The following is a 17121-nucleotide window of genomic DNA, read 5'->3' as shown; positions in this document are numbered from 1 at the left end:
GCTGACAGTAGGCTCTCGGTTGTCTGCCTTTGTGGAGCAGACCGCCTTTCCTTCCGCTCGCACTGAAGCTCCGGCTTGTAGCATGTCGGGAAGGCAGCTTGTGGCATCTGACCTGCCACCCTCGCCGGTGGGATAAATTCCTGTGTTAGTGTGCTCGGGCTGCCTTAACAAAGCACCACAGACAGGCAGTTTAAACAAAAGGAGTTTATCGTCTCCCAGTCCTGGAGGCTGGAAGTCTGAGATCAAGGTGTTAGCAGGGTTGGGTCCTTCTGAGGCCTCTCTCCTTGGGGTGTGGATGGCTGTCTTCGCCCTGTGTCCTCACATGGTCGTCTCTCTGTGTGTGTCTGTGTGCTCACCTCCTCTTCCTATAAGGACACCAGTCAGCTTGGATCAGGGCCCACCCTTATGACCTCACTTTATCACCTTTTGAAGGCCCTATGCCCCAAGCAGTCATATTCTGAGCCGCTAGGTGTTAGAACTTCAACACGTGAATTCTGGGGAGACGCAATTCAGCCCATAACACCCCCCAACTTCAGTTTCCAGCAGAGAAGATAGAGACTACAAGACTGAAGTGACATGTATTGAACGCCACCACTCTAAGTTCTGCCCGTCTAGGGGTGAGAGACCTGACACTCTTCATTCCTGTTCCCAGAAACATCCAGTGTGCGGCCAGAGGCACCACCTCTGTGCACAAAATATGACTAAGTAAGTGTGTGGAGTGTGAAGTCTAGAAATTAGGTGGATTTTGGGTCTCAGCAGCTGTGGTCAGGAGCCTTCTTGCCGTGTGACGGGTGGAGAGGGGAAAAGGCCTCATACTGACTTGTGTCTCCTCTCTAGGCGCCCCCAGGGCAGAGCCTGACAGACAGGAAGGAGCTGGTAAAGCAGAATGCAGTCTGCAGCCTCAGTTCCAGCCTCGCAAGCAGAGCACCATCCTTCCACCAGCAGCGTGTTTGCAGAGGGATCATCTAGAGAAGCTTATTATGAGGCATCGGAGAGAATCGCAAGCCCCTCATTTCACAGAAGATGGGAAGGGAAGGGTAGCACAGCGCACTTTGCCGAAAGTGGTGTGACTGATGCGTTAGTGGAATAGGAGTTGACCTCAGGTATCTTCCCTTTATCAGCACAGTAGGCGGAGTCATTTTATTAACATGTTCTACTGGAGCTGAAATAAAGGGCATAGGAAAGTTTGCCCTATATAGAGGATTTGCTAGGAATCCTCCTGCCTTCTCTAAGCACTCCGTCTAACAAAGGTGGTTATGACAACATGGCACGAGGAATAGGGGCTGATGCTTTGAGCAGTTACTTTCTGTTTATGATTCATGTTAATTGCTTACCTGATAAAGTGCTAGCAGACAAAAGTAAACAAAAGCGTTTCACAGACATTTGAATTGCACACTAGACACCCAAGTTCAATCGACATTTGGATCTTGTAATATTTCTTACCTAGTCATAAACAATTTGGGTATTGAAGTGGAAGCAAAATAATCCATTAATTGCCACTTCTTCCTTCTTGTAGACAGTGTTTCTTGCTGTAAGTAGCATATGTAGAGTATATTTTATATGATGCATATTTTAAGTGACATCTGGGAAGCGCTAAATACATATTGAATAAAGAGAGTAAAGGGATTCATTCATCTTATGAAAATATTACTAATAACCTCAGTAGGAGATTGAAATTAGAATTATAATAACATCTTTCTCCACAAGGTGTACAGCATCCAGGGGGAGTCAAGGAGCATTTGAAGCCGCTAGACAGATGTGGCGCATCTTCCAAAAACTTCACTTTACTGAAAAGTTTAGAGGAAATAAATTTTTTTTTAATAATAAGACAAACACTGAAATTTTGGAGTAGAACGAAAGTTTGCACATGGACTTTCCAATAGAGTGGACGTTTAAGAACTTTACCCTTGATTCTGATGTCATACCTCCAGATCCCCATGTCCGAGTGTCTCCTTCTCTGCCAGAGGTGCTTCACAAGGTTCTAGAAGCACCTTCCTTGGTACAACACGAGATACAGCTGCACTGGGCGGTCTCTTTGGTTCCAAGTAATAGTATGGGAGGTAACTTGAGGAAGTGAACAGTCTGTATTTTAAAATATTTGTGGGTTTGGCACTTCAAGTGATATACACAGAAAGAAGAAAAATCTAAGGACGTTTCCAAATAAATTCCTCCATGAATTCGCTGCAGTGCCTGGGTGAGACGTCTGCCTTCAGCACCGTGGTCCCAGTACCACGAGCTGTGCACGTGCTTTGAATGAAGACCATCTTTGCAGTAAATATGAGACTAAACTTCAAACCAAGAACTCGAATGCAATTCTCCTATGTTTGAAATCTTAATTGATATAATTTATTATATACAATATAATACAGGTACATTACATGTATTATAATAATTCAAAGATTATTATAATGCATAACTTTTTAATTTGTGCACTCAAAGAATCAGGGATATAACCGACCACAGGCAGTTTTATTACCCAAGATCTTTTGAAAGTTTGTGTGATGGCCTGGGTGTTACATGATCATGTAAAGGCTGCACCATCACTTAACCGTCTTGCCTCGCCAATTATATAAAGGTGTCAACTTGCAGAGGACTGAGGCCACGGTTTACCGTATTTCTGCCATTCTCATTAGTCATGAGCGTTGGCCTCATAGCAGGCGTTCACATACCTGTACAAAAGTAGCAATCAGCAAATTAGCCAACGATCCCCTTAAAGTGCACGTGTTTGGTGAATGTGCCTTCATAGTCCTTGGTTATGAAACTATCTTTAAGAAGTCAAGAACTTCACGATAATTATTTTCCTCCCATCTCAGGATCCAAGGACAAAGTTCCTGGTGCAGCAACATTTGAATAAATTTCATACGAACGAAACTCATAGCAAATAAGCAAGCTTGACAGATTCCGTGAAACTAGCAGATTTTTCTATTGTTTGTGAACAGTTGCTTCAAAAGGGAAGGAGACATTTGACGGGACTTTTAGTTCCTTTTTTCCAAGCTGATGGGTTGCATTTCAGAATAAACTTGCCAATGGGAACATTTGCCCCCTCCGTAGTTTTGTGTGTGTGTGTGTGTGTGTGTGTGTGTGTTAGCCATAAATAAAACCGTAAAGCCAATATTTACTGGTTTTGCAAACTTAGTTTTGTACTTTAATATGTTTGGAGACAATATTTTGTGGCCAAATTTTGGGACTTACACAATAAGTATCAGGGTGTACTTACCAGGACCATAGAATGAAATATTTGAATGTGGACTATTCTAGAAAACCCGGAATGATGGTTTCCCAGGCCCAGATGTTCCATTATGACTTCTTGTTCATTCTTTCCTATCCATTCTCAACCTGCCCATATTGGTCATCTCCTCCCTCTCATCTGCCTCGTTGACTTCTCTGGGACAAGGACGATAACCATGCTGGAGTGGGTTTTGGAGAGGAAAGAGCACTTTGTAGGCAAAGTCCGTGGCTTTTAGGTGTAGAGTGAGGAATAGTAGATAAATGAGGTCACCAAAACTGCCCGTGGAGACTCCCATTCCTGCCTAGGAGGAGGAAGTGAGGCTGGTTAGTTCTGCAGAAGACCCTGGATAGCTTTAAGGGTTTGTCTGTCCCATGTGGCTGCTGGGTGGGGACGGGGAACAGATTAAACTGGAAATTTCACTGAGTTATGGGAATAACTCCTTCTTATCCCGGGCCTTATGCTCAGTGTTGCCTAGAAAAGAAGTTCTTGAAGGCGCTGTTGTAGTTCTTGTTGAAAGCTGTGTAGATCAGGGGGTTGAAGAAGGAGTTGGAGTAGCCTAGCCAGAGGAAAATGCTCTTCCAGATGGCGGGGATGTCGCAGGAGAAGAGGGGGCTGATGAGCTCCGTGGTGAAGAAGGGAATCCAGCAGAGCACAAACACCCCAATGAGGATGCCCACCATTAGGGCAGCTTTCTGCTCCTTCTGTTCCCTCCATGAGTCCCCTTCGGTCTGGAAGGTGACAGTGGCGTGGCGGACGGTGAACACCATCTCAGGCTGCTGATCAGAGGCCTTCACCTGGAAAAGAAGAGCAGAAGCTTCATGAAGAGCCACCTCTTTATGCCTGCCAGGTACAGTGGGCTGAACCTAACCCCTGACGCCTGGGTCCCACACATCTGCTTCAGAGAAAGTCCTCGTTTGTCGGGTGGGAGAATATGGCAGCCTGTGGGGTTCACCCTCGGCTATGAAAACGTGGTGACGGAGCTGGGCGTCTGCTTACATCTTAGAAATGGAAGGAAAACGGGAGCCTCCATAATACACGTGATGAAGCTGGGTTCCCCATTGCTGTCTGTTCAACAGGGAACAACAGAAATAAGCAGGTCACCCAGTATATACAGCTGAGTGACAAAGAGGCACCAGCAATCGAAAGTGTGCTAAATCCTTACCAAACCCCTTATACTTAGGACTCGATTTTCCGAAATCTTTATAACTTCCCATGTTCATGTGAATCCCCTCCAAAATGTTAGAATTTTCTAGAAATTTTCTTCTCGTGTAAGGTTCCCACTGCTGTGCTTCCAGAACATATTTTACTGTTTGGGACAGTTCACTCACCAACATGTTTATCTCTTTCTGGGTTTATTCTGTGTTCTTCCCCTCCCCCACATTTATGGAAAACAGAGACTCCAGACTCTTAGGGTCTCTTTACTTGGGAGCTCCCAAGTCGACTGGGGGGCAGGTTCCCACAGAATCAGGCTCTCCAGTTTCAGGTCCCTTCTCTAAGGAAGTGGAATTCCTGGGAAAGGAAGCTCTTCCCTCCATTCCAGTCCTTTTTTAGATCTTTGGGGATGTGAACTGAGGAGTGTCTGATGATGAGGCAGCCTAAATCTGAAGAAATCACAGTGGACATATTTACTAAGTTAGCAAATTAATGGATCCACTCAAAATTCAGGACAGTTTCTGGGTCATTCACTCGTTCGCTGGCGGGTGAGCCTACTTTGACATTAAATATTATTCTTCCCAACTCTAGCCTCCTGTGACCCCAGTGCTTTGGAAAAGGAGAATCACACAGCTCGCTCTCAAGCAGAACACAAGCTTTCCGGCGATGGACTAGGTCAGAAGGTCTCTCTTGTTAACCTAACCCGCTTAACCAGGTCGTGGCTACTTCTATAAATTGGAGGCAAAAGGAATTGACTTATCTATCATACGGAGTAACTGAATGTAAATAGGAACACTACCATTAAGGGAATGTTAGTTGATGTAAGAATTATCAAATTTGTATGATAGCCTTCCTGTCATTTATTTGAGAAACAGTGAAACACCAAGTATTGTACAATTAAAAAGAAGATTATAAACATGGAAAGAAATAGTCCATAATACTGCAACCCTTAAAAACATACATAAAATGAGAAGGGACAGCCTGTCCTTCGGTACCCCAGTCTTACCCCAGATGGAGCCACAGTTACCTTTCTTATTTCAGGAGTGCACATCTGGGGATGCATTGCAGGGAACTCGTTTATAGAAATACAAACACAACATTTAGCTTCATTTTTCAGCATAAAGAAAACAGGAAAACCTACCAATTTCCTTAATAAAACTCAATCCCAAAAAGGCATCAGGAAAAGCTTTTTCTCCCATTTTCCAAAGACGGCAATGGAAGGGAAAATTTGGTCCTGACTCTTAAATCTCCTAGAAATTCTCCTTCCTCTCAGCACTTTTTCACTGGTAACACTGGCCCCTCGGGGTTGTGACTCCCTTGCGACCACCCCTTAATTCTCTCCAGCAAAGCTGGAAAGGTGAAGCATTGAAACTAGACTTTATCAAAGTCACTGGGATAACAGTAGAAATAAATACAGCAACAGACACCTAGATATTCTGGCTTTTGAGATATGCTTATCTTTGGGAACCAGCCAATCTCTCCTATCCTCACTCCTTGTCTGCCCTCCTTGTGGTCAATAGCCTTTTCAGATGGATTCCAGAAGCCCATGCTAGGTGCTTTATATACTCAAATTCCAGTTGCAAGACACAATGAGCCTCACAATGGGACTACCAGTGTAAGGCCAGCCTTCTATAAAGGATGAGATATACCTCCCCCACCAATGCTGCACATTCTATTTGTTTGTAGGAGTTTTCTATTGCATAGTGGGAAAAGTTACAAGGTTTCCATTCTGGGTAGCCATCTTCTTTCCTAATGACTGATGCTGAGAATATCTGCCTTCTTTGGGACTCTGCGTACACTCAGATCCAGTCCTGACCTATATCCAAAGGGGTTGCCATACCAGAATGGAGCACAGTAACTCATCATTCATCTCAGAGACACACGATCACCATGGTTGTTTTGTTATCCAGGTGTGTGACCCACATTTAACTGTAGGATTTGAATATTTCTATAAAAATTGGTCTTAGGAGAGGGAGCCCAAGCATTATAAGGGCTCCCTTTATATACAGGGAATCGTGGTCCCTGTAAAGGAATGTTTAGTGCCCTGAGAGAAGGCCTGCTTGTATGGGCACTTGGCAGTTGTACTATAAAATGTTGGATTCTTCCAGTGTAGTTTACCTGGCTTCTTATGAAGGATGAGCTATACCCAAATATAGCACGCATCCACTGCATCTGAAAGAACTCTCTGCTGAACGATAGTTCGAACGTTGAGTAAAGCGTACTCTTAAAGAGTTCCCAGTTTTATTTATAGATCCTGAGGATGATTTCTCTCGTGTCAGGAGCGTGTTTCAGCTAAATGTGTGCGCACAGGCGTTATATTCACTGAGCTCTTAGTGTGGCAGTTGGGGAGCCCACATTCATGGGGCCCCTTTCCAGCAAAGATTCTAAATTCATTTTTTTAACAATTCTTTTAATGCTCCACCAGGTCTTCTTCCACCCCTTAGGATTCTACCTTGAATTCAAATTAAATACATTTTTTTCTGAATACTTTCTTTTTACGGTTTGCTTTGAGTCAGGAATTTCTTATAGGTTAGTCGTGGAACTCCGTGTTTTTCAGAAAAGCACATTCTTCCAGGATCTTGATGTGAAATGTTGATCATTCTACTGGGCCGTCGTTTGGTGCAGCATTCAACACCAACTCGCTTGACAGAAGGAAGAGCGTCACTGATTTAAAGTGGTTCCTCTGGGGCAACAGTGGCTCCAGTTGAGACGGGGTCTTTGTTTTTGGCGAGTTTCCAGGTGCTGATGTCTTTAAAAGGTAGATGTGGCTGCTTCCCCTGTGGCTGGCTTATAGACTCCTTAGCTCTTTGCTGTCCACTAATCAATGACGGCAATAAAGCACTTAATCGAGTCTGGAGAAAACACTCTATTAACCACTCCGTCAATTACGCAACATGCTTATTAATAGATTCACAGGAAGAGAGGTAGTAGGGCAAAAAAAAGTGACCATCCAAGCCAAATTAGACTTTTCCTAATAATCTTTGTAATGCTGGATCATTTACAGCACACGCCTCACCATTTAAGTGTCACATATAAACATTTTCTAAGTGACCAGTTAGCATTCTCTCTCCCCATAAAGGAGTTCTTTGGGGAACATGTACCTGTGTGTTAGACTTCTCATTCTTATTTGTGCTAAATAACTATTTCCTAGTTAATCATAAATCTGGCATGTTCTTTTATTTCCTCTAACTATTCTGCTCCACCTCCCTGTTAATATCACAGATAATCGATAGATTACCATCAGTTGTGGGTACAGAAATTAAAGGATGAAGACGCTTACTTTGGAAAAGTGGTTTCAGGTGATTCGCAGATTAGACCAGGCTATTGTCAGAAGGGGAGATGGATGGATGAAACAGGATTTTCAACCTAGAAATGGTCTTATACATTAAGGGAGGGCTCCACGAGGAGAACAATAAAAGCGTTTCCACAAACTTAGGAAAAGACTGATTCTTCTGTAGCTATGGTAACAGGAGCCTTGTGACTTGTTTACATCTCTTCAGTTGATCAAGGACAATGCAGCTCTGTGGATATACACTTGCAAACCAACCAACTGGCGTCAGCCCTCACTTCTGAAAGTCAGCCAGTTGGTAGGACCCGCCCCAATAAACACACCTCTGAGCACCAATCAACCAACAACAGTCTCACCAAGTAAGCCCACTTTATGAAAGCTGTCAGCTCGCAGCTGCTCTGAATGTCCTCCGGGCCCTGAACTCCACACTGTCCCCAGTCCTCATAGATGATCAGCATTCTCCTTTGCTCATGGAGAAGGTGTCTGACAAGTACAGCTTTCTCTTACTGTAACGAGCAGTAAATTTGGCTTTGACTTTTTTATTTCAGATGCTGTGTGGTGTTTGTATCGTCCTTGGACAGTTCTGGAGCGTCCACTGACATCACCTTGAAGACCTATCCCAGGATGCTTGGATCACAGGTGCCTTCGCTGGGCCCCTAACTCCAGCTTCCCTTCAACCTGCAGCATGGTGCCTCAGTCTCAACAACAGTGTGAGCTCCGAGCAGCTCCCCTGGGCTCTTCTCGCTCTCTGTATTCTGTTACCCCAGCATTTGTAACCGATAGTGTCTTAGTGTACATAAAATCACATTGTAAAATTACCAGACAAGAAGGCAAATCTATAGAACTTCATTTAAACCCCGGTCTAGAGCTAAGCTAAAGGCCATAATCAAGAATTTTCCTAAACTTTAGGGAGAAGGGCAAAAAGTGGTTACAGAATTTAGAACTTTGTTCGAGTATTGAACAAAACTCTTCTTGTCCTGGGCTGCAGATCTGTAGCAGACAGCTAAATTCATTGAAATCTCCCTCAGATGGGGAAAAATGCTTAAAAGTGGAAGGATTAAAAAAGTTATATAACGCAACTGTGAAAATTTAAAATATAAAAATATAGAATGCATTACATAAGCCCATTTCAGAAGCTTTTGCTTAAAGAGAAGATTGAATAGATTCAAAATTGTAAACCAAACAAAAGACAGAAAATAGACTTCAGAAAACTTTGAAGCAGTATTCTGGTGTAAACTCAACAGCAGAAGGATAGAGTCTTGTCCTGTCTTCCTGTAAATGGGCTCAAACCCGAACTAGGGAATTCAATAAGAAAAAATAAATTGAAATGTGAAGTTGCCAATTTGGAAAATATCCGTTACGGGGCTAGACATTTCCAGAAGTGTCCTTAGAAAGCAAATAAACTAGAAATCAATACAAGATACGGCTCTCTAGGTAAAACATCCCAAAGGACCTCTGTTCTCAAAGATTGGGGGGCCTAGGTAAGGACCCCTGCAAATATTGCCAGCAGAAGAATCCTTGAAAGAATCAACGTCAACTCAAAATGGCAACTATCTAAAATCTGTCCAATGAGGTCACTCCAAGGGACATACTATCACCCAACCATTTCCTATCCTTCTGAACTTCCAAGGGGAATTGTCTATAATGACAGATGTACAACAATACAGCTTTCTTATTTATATAGGTGTCACTACAACTACCATTATCCCCATCCTTATAGAACAACAGATCCTTCAGCCTAAAATTGTAAAGTTGTCTGGAAAGGAAACAAGCAAATTGACTTTTAACAAGTTTAAAAAAAATAAAAACAGAGAAGAGGACTTCTTCAAAAAAATGATTGGTTATACCAGATGTTGAAAGAAGATCATGAAAGACAAGTCTGTGGCTATATAGTAAATTTTAAAAGGCTTGAGGGAAAGTAAACTTTATTAGAAAAATTCGAGCAGTGAAAATCTTTAACAACCCTCTGTGCCAACTTGTAACTCATTTTTCAGGGTCATTATCAGAAGAATACTTCTTTAGTTTCTGTAACATACCTACAAATTTAATACATAGCATCTGCTTCCAGATGAAATACACTGCAGCCCTTATACATGATCAGATTGTAGCTGATCTATGCAGAAAAATACCTATACTGTGTATGATTCAAGACATTACTAAAGAAATAGCAGTGGTCCTAGAGTCCTCATGGACAGAAGATACCACAGATGGACAGATTAATTGGAGTATAATGTCTAAGAGTTCAGATTGATTTTTCCTCTGTTGTCATGAATCTGCCTTTTTTGTACAAATATAAAAATTCTGGGCTGTGCTCTAGGTGGATTAAATAGAAAACACGGCACCTATCACAGAACTATTGCCTATTGAAGCCCGCCTCTTAATTCAGGCATCAAGGCTTTACTTCCTTGCTTCAGAGAAATTACAGACATCAATTAAATTAGTCAACACATCTTCAGAGCTAATATTAAGCCTTTAAATCTTATGTTACCATTCATGGTAAATCTTCTTTGCTAACCAAAACCACCCAACGTTTTCCTACTAGTTGATTAATTATAATTCATTGTCACTTTCTCCTTCTCTTCTTACTACCCACTGGTTTAACACTCCTGATCCAGCACTGTATATTCCTTAGCCAATGAAGGAAAATCTCATGATTGTCTTTCTGAAATTGAAGAAGTGTCTCTGCATCAAACAGAAATTGATACCCTAGTACCAAATTCCAACTTACTATTGTTTGTTGATGAGTATTATATTAAAAACAAAGAGGACAATACAAGATTTGATTTGCAACATATGCAATAAATAGTCCAGTCCCTCTCATAAAGTCCGATTTCTTCACAGAAGCCAAATCATTCAATGACTGAACCGTGGTCCTTTCTAGGGCATATAAAATTGACAAAATAGAAGAGAAGGTATATAAACTAATAATTGATACGTTTCCAAGTAATTCACTTATGTAACTTGCTATAGAAACACCTTCCTCAGGTATTGTTTAAAACTGAAAAACAAATGTGAATTACTCGGTGCCTTGATGCCACGTGAAATAATCCTAAACTGAGGTCCTTCAGAGAATGTCCAGAAGCAGAAGCATGGATGTTGAATGCTAACCCAAGAACAAGCAGATGACCACATGAAGAAGGGACCTTCTTGACAATATTCGCAGATGACATACCTACAACTTCTTTAAAGTTGATCACATCTTTTGTACAGCTCCTGGGTTCTTTACCCTGTGCTGAAGTCAGGCTTTTTAATGTCAATCCAGAACCAAGGTTGGTTGTTCAGTAGGGCTGCTAGTTAGGACATCCCAAGGACTAAATATCTCCTTACAAAGAGTCCAAAAGGATAAAATGCTTTCAAGAAAGATTCCTCAGAACAGTTATCGCATCCACAGGAATTAGACAACCTAAGGTTTTCATTTTTTTAAAAATGGTTGACATAGTAAAGAATGCCTAGCTTGAGTGACACAGTAAATTATACAGCCTGTGCACTGGGGGCACAACAAACCAGTTTAAACGTGGTAACCCAAGTAGTCCTGACTAACAGAATCACCTCAGATTTTCTTTCGGCCAATCAGGGAGGTGACTACCCCATAGCTTACACTCCTTGCTGCACCTGGACTAACACTACAGGTAAGGCAAAACAATCTGCTTTTAAGCTAAAAGAAAAGGCAACCTTGCTATCTCAGATAGACACAGTGAAACTTTGGGACCCGCTTTCTTGATCAGGACTGGAAAATCTTGGGTCATAACTGGGGAGATCTTCCAATCTCTTCTTGTAATACTTCTGGTTGTACTTTGTCTCAGAGTTGTTCGATGTCTGTTGCCCAGAGCTTTAAATTCTTCTGCACAGTATCGTCCTGACAAATGATTCAAAATCATGTTGATCAAAGTGCACTCTGAATATCAGACATTGACAGGTGAAATTTCATCTTCAAGGAGAACCAACAGCAGTGGCAAAGATCTGGACAATCCTTGAGGGTCTCTCTTGAAGCTTTGGCTGAATGAGGACTAAGAGCGGAGGACTGAGAGCTCAGTGTTCCCACAAACCGGGGGCAAGCTGAGTGTCTGTAACCTAGAACCAGCCTGAAACTTACTCTGTCAATCAAGGACAATTCATCTCAGTGGACTGGCTTTTGCAAACCAACCTGTCAGTGTCAGTCCCTCACTTCTGCAAGTCAGGCAACCAGGGTGGACTCATTCTAATGAACTCCCATCGGTGTAGCAACCAATCAACAAAGCTGCTCACACATACCGGTGATGACAACCCACTTACACCCCGGAGAGTCCACCTATCCCTGAACTCTGCACTTGAAAAAACGCCCTCTCTGATCAGTGTTCTGCTCTGCTCAGAGAGATTGTGCCCAAGGACCATAGTTCTCTTACACTCTAGTGAGCAATAAACTCAGCTTCGTCTTTTCATTTCCAATCTTTAGGAGTGGCCTCATCATCTTCTGGCAAGGATGAGTCCTCTCTCTCGCGCGTGGCAGTTCCCACATCAGTGTCTGACATATGTGAGGCTTTCAGTACCTTTGAATAAAACTCAGTGGATGAAAAAACAGAGAAGAAGGGTTGTGTTTCCCTAGGTAACACAGCTAGTTGGCAGTAGAACCGTATTTAGAAATTTTGACACCTACTACCATAGAGAAATCAGGAAGTCTGGTTTGCAATTAACCCTTCACAGTAACATGAGGACAGAGGCAGCCCCATATTAAATGCAGAGCTCTGGGTCACTTAGAGGCATTGCAAAGCCAAGGGACTAATTTTGAATCTTAGCTGGCAGAGAAAATGAAACAGTGCAAAAAAATATATAAAAGCACAAAGATGTGACAATGCTTTGTTCCGCTGTCTTCAAAGCAGAGCAGCGAGAGCCCCTCAGAGACAGAATTGTAATTGCTTTTCCCTTTTACAGTGTGTTTGGTACTGACTGTAATGTGTGTTTACCTGGATAAGCGCCCCGGGAGAAGGGGACCCACTGAAGGAGGGCCCTTGAAGGTGGCAGGTCCTCTTGTGCCTGACCTGGAATTGGGGTGGGTGCTCACACACATGGTCATTCCAGGCAGTGTGTTCCCTCTCTTACCAGTCAGCACTCCTTGTTCAGTTTAGAAATCGAATAATCAGGGTTTCCCAAATTTGGCACTATGGACATTTTTGCCTGAATAATTCTTTGTTGTGGGGGCTCTCCTGTGCCTGGCACAATTTTTGGTAGCATCTCTGGACTCTACATGCTAGATGCCATTAGTACCCTCCCCCAAGTCTTGATAATCAGAAAAATCTCCAGACATTCCAAGTCTTCCTTGGGGGACAAAACCACCCCTGGTTGAGACCATTGTTCTAGATAAAAGGACAAGTAGCCTCTGATCCTCTTTTCCTTCTTTCTTCTAGAATTATGCCTTCCTACACCTCTGCTTACTTTAAGCTGGATTGATTAGTCATGGTTGGAATTAGCTACTGACTCTAGAAAACAGTCATATACAGAGCTCATAGTAGGTGTTTATCTCCCGCAAAAAACTGAACTCTTCATGGGCAAAGGTGATGTCTTTTTTTTTTGTTTTTTTGCTGAGGAAGATTTGCGCTGAGCTAAGATCTGTTGCCAATCTTCCTCTTTTTTTTTTTTTTTTTTTTTTTGCTTGAGGAAGATTCACCTTGAGCTAACATCTGTGCCAATCTTCCCCTATTTTGTATGTGGGTCACTGCCATACTATGGCCGCCTACAAGTGGTGTGTAGGTCTGTGCCTGGGAACCAAACCTGGGCCACTGAAGCAGAGTATGCCAAATTTAACCACTAGGCCACAGGCCTGGCCCTGAAGTTGATGTCTTTATCATTCTTTTACCCCTTCCACCAAGCACATGTACATTTAATTGAATTTACTTTGTTGTCTCACAGCCAATAACACAAAGTTGTGGGGGGGGGGTGCAGCATAGGTTTCTGATCTAACTTAAATATGTGAATTAAGTTCAAGGGATCATCCTTGGCAATGAATTGGGAAGGGGAGGGGCAGTCTACACATCCAATGGATCCCATTCTTATATAGTTCCTGAATCTTGAACCACAGCGTCAGATTATTAAGAGTTAACATAGCAGGAAAGCGTGGGTGAGAAAAGATGAGAAAAGAGCCCTCACTGTAGCTGTAGCAGTTGTCGTACATTAAATGCCATGTGTAAAGAGCTGGGGAATGTCTATCTTAGATTTTTAATTTCCTCCTGTAGCTTTACTCATGTTCGGGAAGGCAAACAAGTGGTCCTCAGCTGCACCTACAGCCTGATGGGGCTGTGGGGCTAGACCCAGAAAGTAGCACAAGGCAGTGGAAGCAGATAACAAACCCAGGCTCTGAGACAGGTGGGAGCAACATCTTTAATCTTGCATCAGGAGAGGAAGAAGCTGCAAAACAGTAGTGAGTAACCCAGAAGATATCACATTTTGCAAAGATAGTTGCTTTAATTTGCAAGGAAAAAGATAGACTGGGTTTGAAACATTAATCTGCTTTGCCTGATGGATGGCTGTCTTCCTGCCAAGCCACGTTGCCACCCCTCCCTTCTCTCCTCCTTGAACATCCTTGCTCTGAGTGCAAGAAGCTGCAAGACTACCTGGTGCAGCCCAGACACCAACTTCTTCAGATGTTCTAAAGGATGTTATAGATCCACAGACTTTCCCAGCCAAGCAGGACTCTAGAATTACGTGGTCCAAATCCATCATTTTATGTATAAGGAAGTAATCCATCAGAGATGGTACAGGACATCATTAGCTCTGTGATACTAAGCGTATCAGAGCAAAGGAAGTCTCTGATGATTTCTTTCTGTTTCTCAGTCTACTCCTTTACTCCCCCTCCCACCTAGAAACTTAAAATTTCCACTTTCTACAAACCTGGGGGGGAGGTGTGCTGGGAATAAAGCCTGCACAAATGCAAGTAAAGTATTTTTAAGGATCGCTGTAACACCCACCTCCACAGCCTCGGATAAGGGTGAGACGCTGTTGGTCTTTCTGGAGCCCACGCGGAACTTGGCGGCCTTGTAGATCTTCCAGTATACGAAGAGCACCACGCAGAACGGCAGGTAGAAGGCGCCCACGGTGGAGAACACTGTGTAGGAGGGCTCGCGGCTCACCTGGCACTCCTCGCTGCCCTCAGAGTAGGTTTCCCCCCAGCCGAAGAGCAGCGGGGTCAGGGAGATGACTGCCGAGAGCGCCCAGGTGAGGGCGATCATCACGTTGGAGACGCGCTTACGGGTGCGCAGCGTGTATTCCAGGTGGCGGGTGATGGACCAGTAGCGGTCCAGCGCGATGGCCGTCACATTCCAGATGCTGGCCGTGCAGCAGAGCACGTCGCACGCGATCCACAGTTGGCACAGCCGCCGGCCCAGCTGCCAGCGGCGCCCCGACAGCTCATGCACCAAGCTCAGTGGCATGACCAGAGCTGCCACCAGCACGTCCGAGATGGCCATGGACGCCACCAGGTTGTGCGGAACGCGATGGAAGGTGCGCACACGGAGAATGGTCGCCAGCACCAGCAGGTTCCAAGCGAATGTCGCTGCTACCAGAAAGCCCATCAAGGTCAGAACAAGCACGCCGAAGACAGAGAGGAGAGGCGGGCTGGGGCGCGGGTCTTCTGCCTCGAGGCTGCGGTTGGTTTCCAAAGGGGCGGGAGCGGAGAGGGAAGGATAGGTGAGGTTCCCGGGTAAATCCATCTCTGGGTCAGGAGACCGGCCCAGGGTGCGTGCCGAAGGGGCGTTAAGAAAGATGTAAGGTGGCCACTGCGCCCAGAGCCACTCCGGATGTTTGCAACCTCTAACCACTGGCGGGGTTTCTGGGGAGTGCCCGTGAAACTGGCCCCAACCTCCTGCCAGTGAGCATCCGTGGGAGATGGTGTAGCGGGTGGGAGGGCGCTGGGGTGCAAGTCGCGCCAGGTCTGAAGCCCTCAGAGGCTAGGAAAGCAGAAGCAGGGGCTGCGTCTCGTAGCCAGGGTCCGCCTGAGCTGTCACATGCCTAGGCTCTTCACCTCGCCGAGACAGCAGTCTTGTCGGCCAGAACCGAGCATCTCCCAAGTCCGGGAGAAGCTGGGCGGCCCCGGAGCGTGTGGGTGCCAGGAGAGGGGCTGGTGCGTCAGAGCAGTTATCGCCGCGTTGCCTTTCTCCAGACAGCGGGCTGCAGCCTCAACTCCGTGCTGGGCAAGCCGAGCAGGCACCTGCTTTCTGGGACCTGCCTTCTGCTATTCCCCCTCCCCCTCCTCACCCTGTCTGGGGCTGCGGCTCCAGAGAGCGAATGCTGGCGCGCCCACCCAGACCTGCCTTATCAAACTGGGGATCCAGCCTACGTAAGGCGTCAGCTGATAGGGCCGCCTCTCCCCGCCTCTCAGCTCTGAGCGCGCAGCGTTGGCGCTGTCCATGGTGCTGCCGCCTTTCTCCGCCCGAGCGCGTCTCTACCCTTGGTACTGTCCATGGTGCTGCCTCCTTGCCCTAAAATGAGTTCCCTGCGTGGAACAAATTTACCAATGAACTTTCCTTGAAGTGTTCCTCTAGCCACCCCCTACCACGTCCCTCCAGGGGTGGTCTGGATGCTTTGAGCGGGTTCTTAGCTTCCCATGGGTCTTGCCTTCAGTACATGTGTTCCGAGTTAAGGGTCTAAGATGATTTCTCTGGAAGATTTCAGTATGCGATGGCTTCCTTCTTACACAACACCCAGTGCTTCCCTCAAAGGGCTGTTTTCTTTTAAGGAGAAAAGGCAAAAGAGCAGTTACTGCTGTTCCAAGAAGTGACTTAAGTATTGGGACTAGAACTTTCCTCCACAAAAAGCTGAAGTTTCTTTAGTGGGCTCTACTAAATTTGCTTCTTGCAAAGGGAAAAGTTGGATACAAGATATTATAAAAGCTCCATCTCACTCGAAAAAAGGGACACATTTAACTCTTTCCCCACACACATAGAACCATGTACACACCCATAGTAATTGAGAAAATATCAAAAGCTCCTACCCAGAAGTTATGATTTAAAGCACTTCACAAAGAGACACATGGTATAGGAAGATAAAATAAATTAAAATAAGGAAAATGAGATTACATAAAGGAAAGTAATTTGGCATTAAGCTTTTTTTTTTAAGTGCATACAATTGGTGTCATGAAATCCTGTACATTTACAAGTCGTTGGCCACAAATTCGGTCAGAAACTTTTTAGGTATTTGAAAATGAGAAATATGTTTTGTTAGAGATTCAGTTTCTAACAGAGTAAGACAAGCATCAGGAGAATGCACTGCAAAGAGAGAAACTCCTCTAATGGACCCAGAGGAGAAGACACTGTTAGGAAATGTTGATGAGAACGTTATTCCTTAAATACAAGATTATCTGCAGAGCTGCTTCACCAAACATCCCTTAAAAACAGCTGATGGTGGCTGCCTATGTGCAGTGCCGCTCTGTGTGGCTCTAGTCAAGGGGAAGACTTGTGTTTGCTTAGAGCACATCACCTTTTTG

The 17121-nt window shown here is 44.4% G+C and overlaps 1 protein-coding gene across 1 annotated transcript; it reads right to left on the bottom strand.

The window, feature by feature from the left end:
* Positions 1-1797: 1797 nt before the first annotated feature.
* Positions 1798-15967, bottom strand: HTR5A (5-hydroxytryptamine receptor 5A). Its single transcript, XM_014829000.3, has 2 exons — positions 14609-15967; positions 1798-4023 (listed from the first exon to the last, which is right to left on the bottom strand). The coding sequence occupies exons 1-2, from the start codon at positions 15347-15349 to the stop codon at positions 3691-3693; spliced, it is 1074 nt and encodes a 357-aa protein (XP_014684486.2). The 5' UTR covers positions 15350-15967; the 3' UTR covers positions 1798-3690.
* Between the last annotated feature and the right edge of the window lie 1154 nt (positions 15968-17121).

Source organism: Equus asinus, chromosome 1, assembly GCF_041296235.1.
Source record: "Equus asinus isolate D_3611 breed Donkey chromosome 1, EquAss-T2T_v2, whole genome shotgun sequence".
Taxonomy (NCBI): domain Eukaryota; kingdom Metazoa; phylum Chordata; class Mammalia; order Perissodactyla; family Equidae; genus Equus; species Equus asinus.
The sequence above is the reverse complement of the archived record's forward strand: the minus strand, read 5'-3'. Positions and strand labels throughout refer to the sequence as shown.

What these genes read in the sequence shown, in the direction of transcription:
- HTR5A (XM_014829000.3), bottom strand. Translation starts at nt 15,349, where the DNA reads ATGGATTTACCCGGGAACCTCACCTATCCTTCCCTCTCCGCTCCCGCC. An exon ending in CCTTATCCGAGGCTGTGGAG is followed by an intron (nt 4,024 to 14,608) that starts GTGGGTGTTACA and finishes CTTCTTTTCCAG; the next exon opens with GTGAAGGCCTCTGATCAGCA.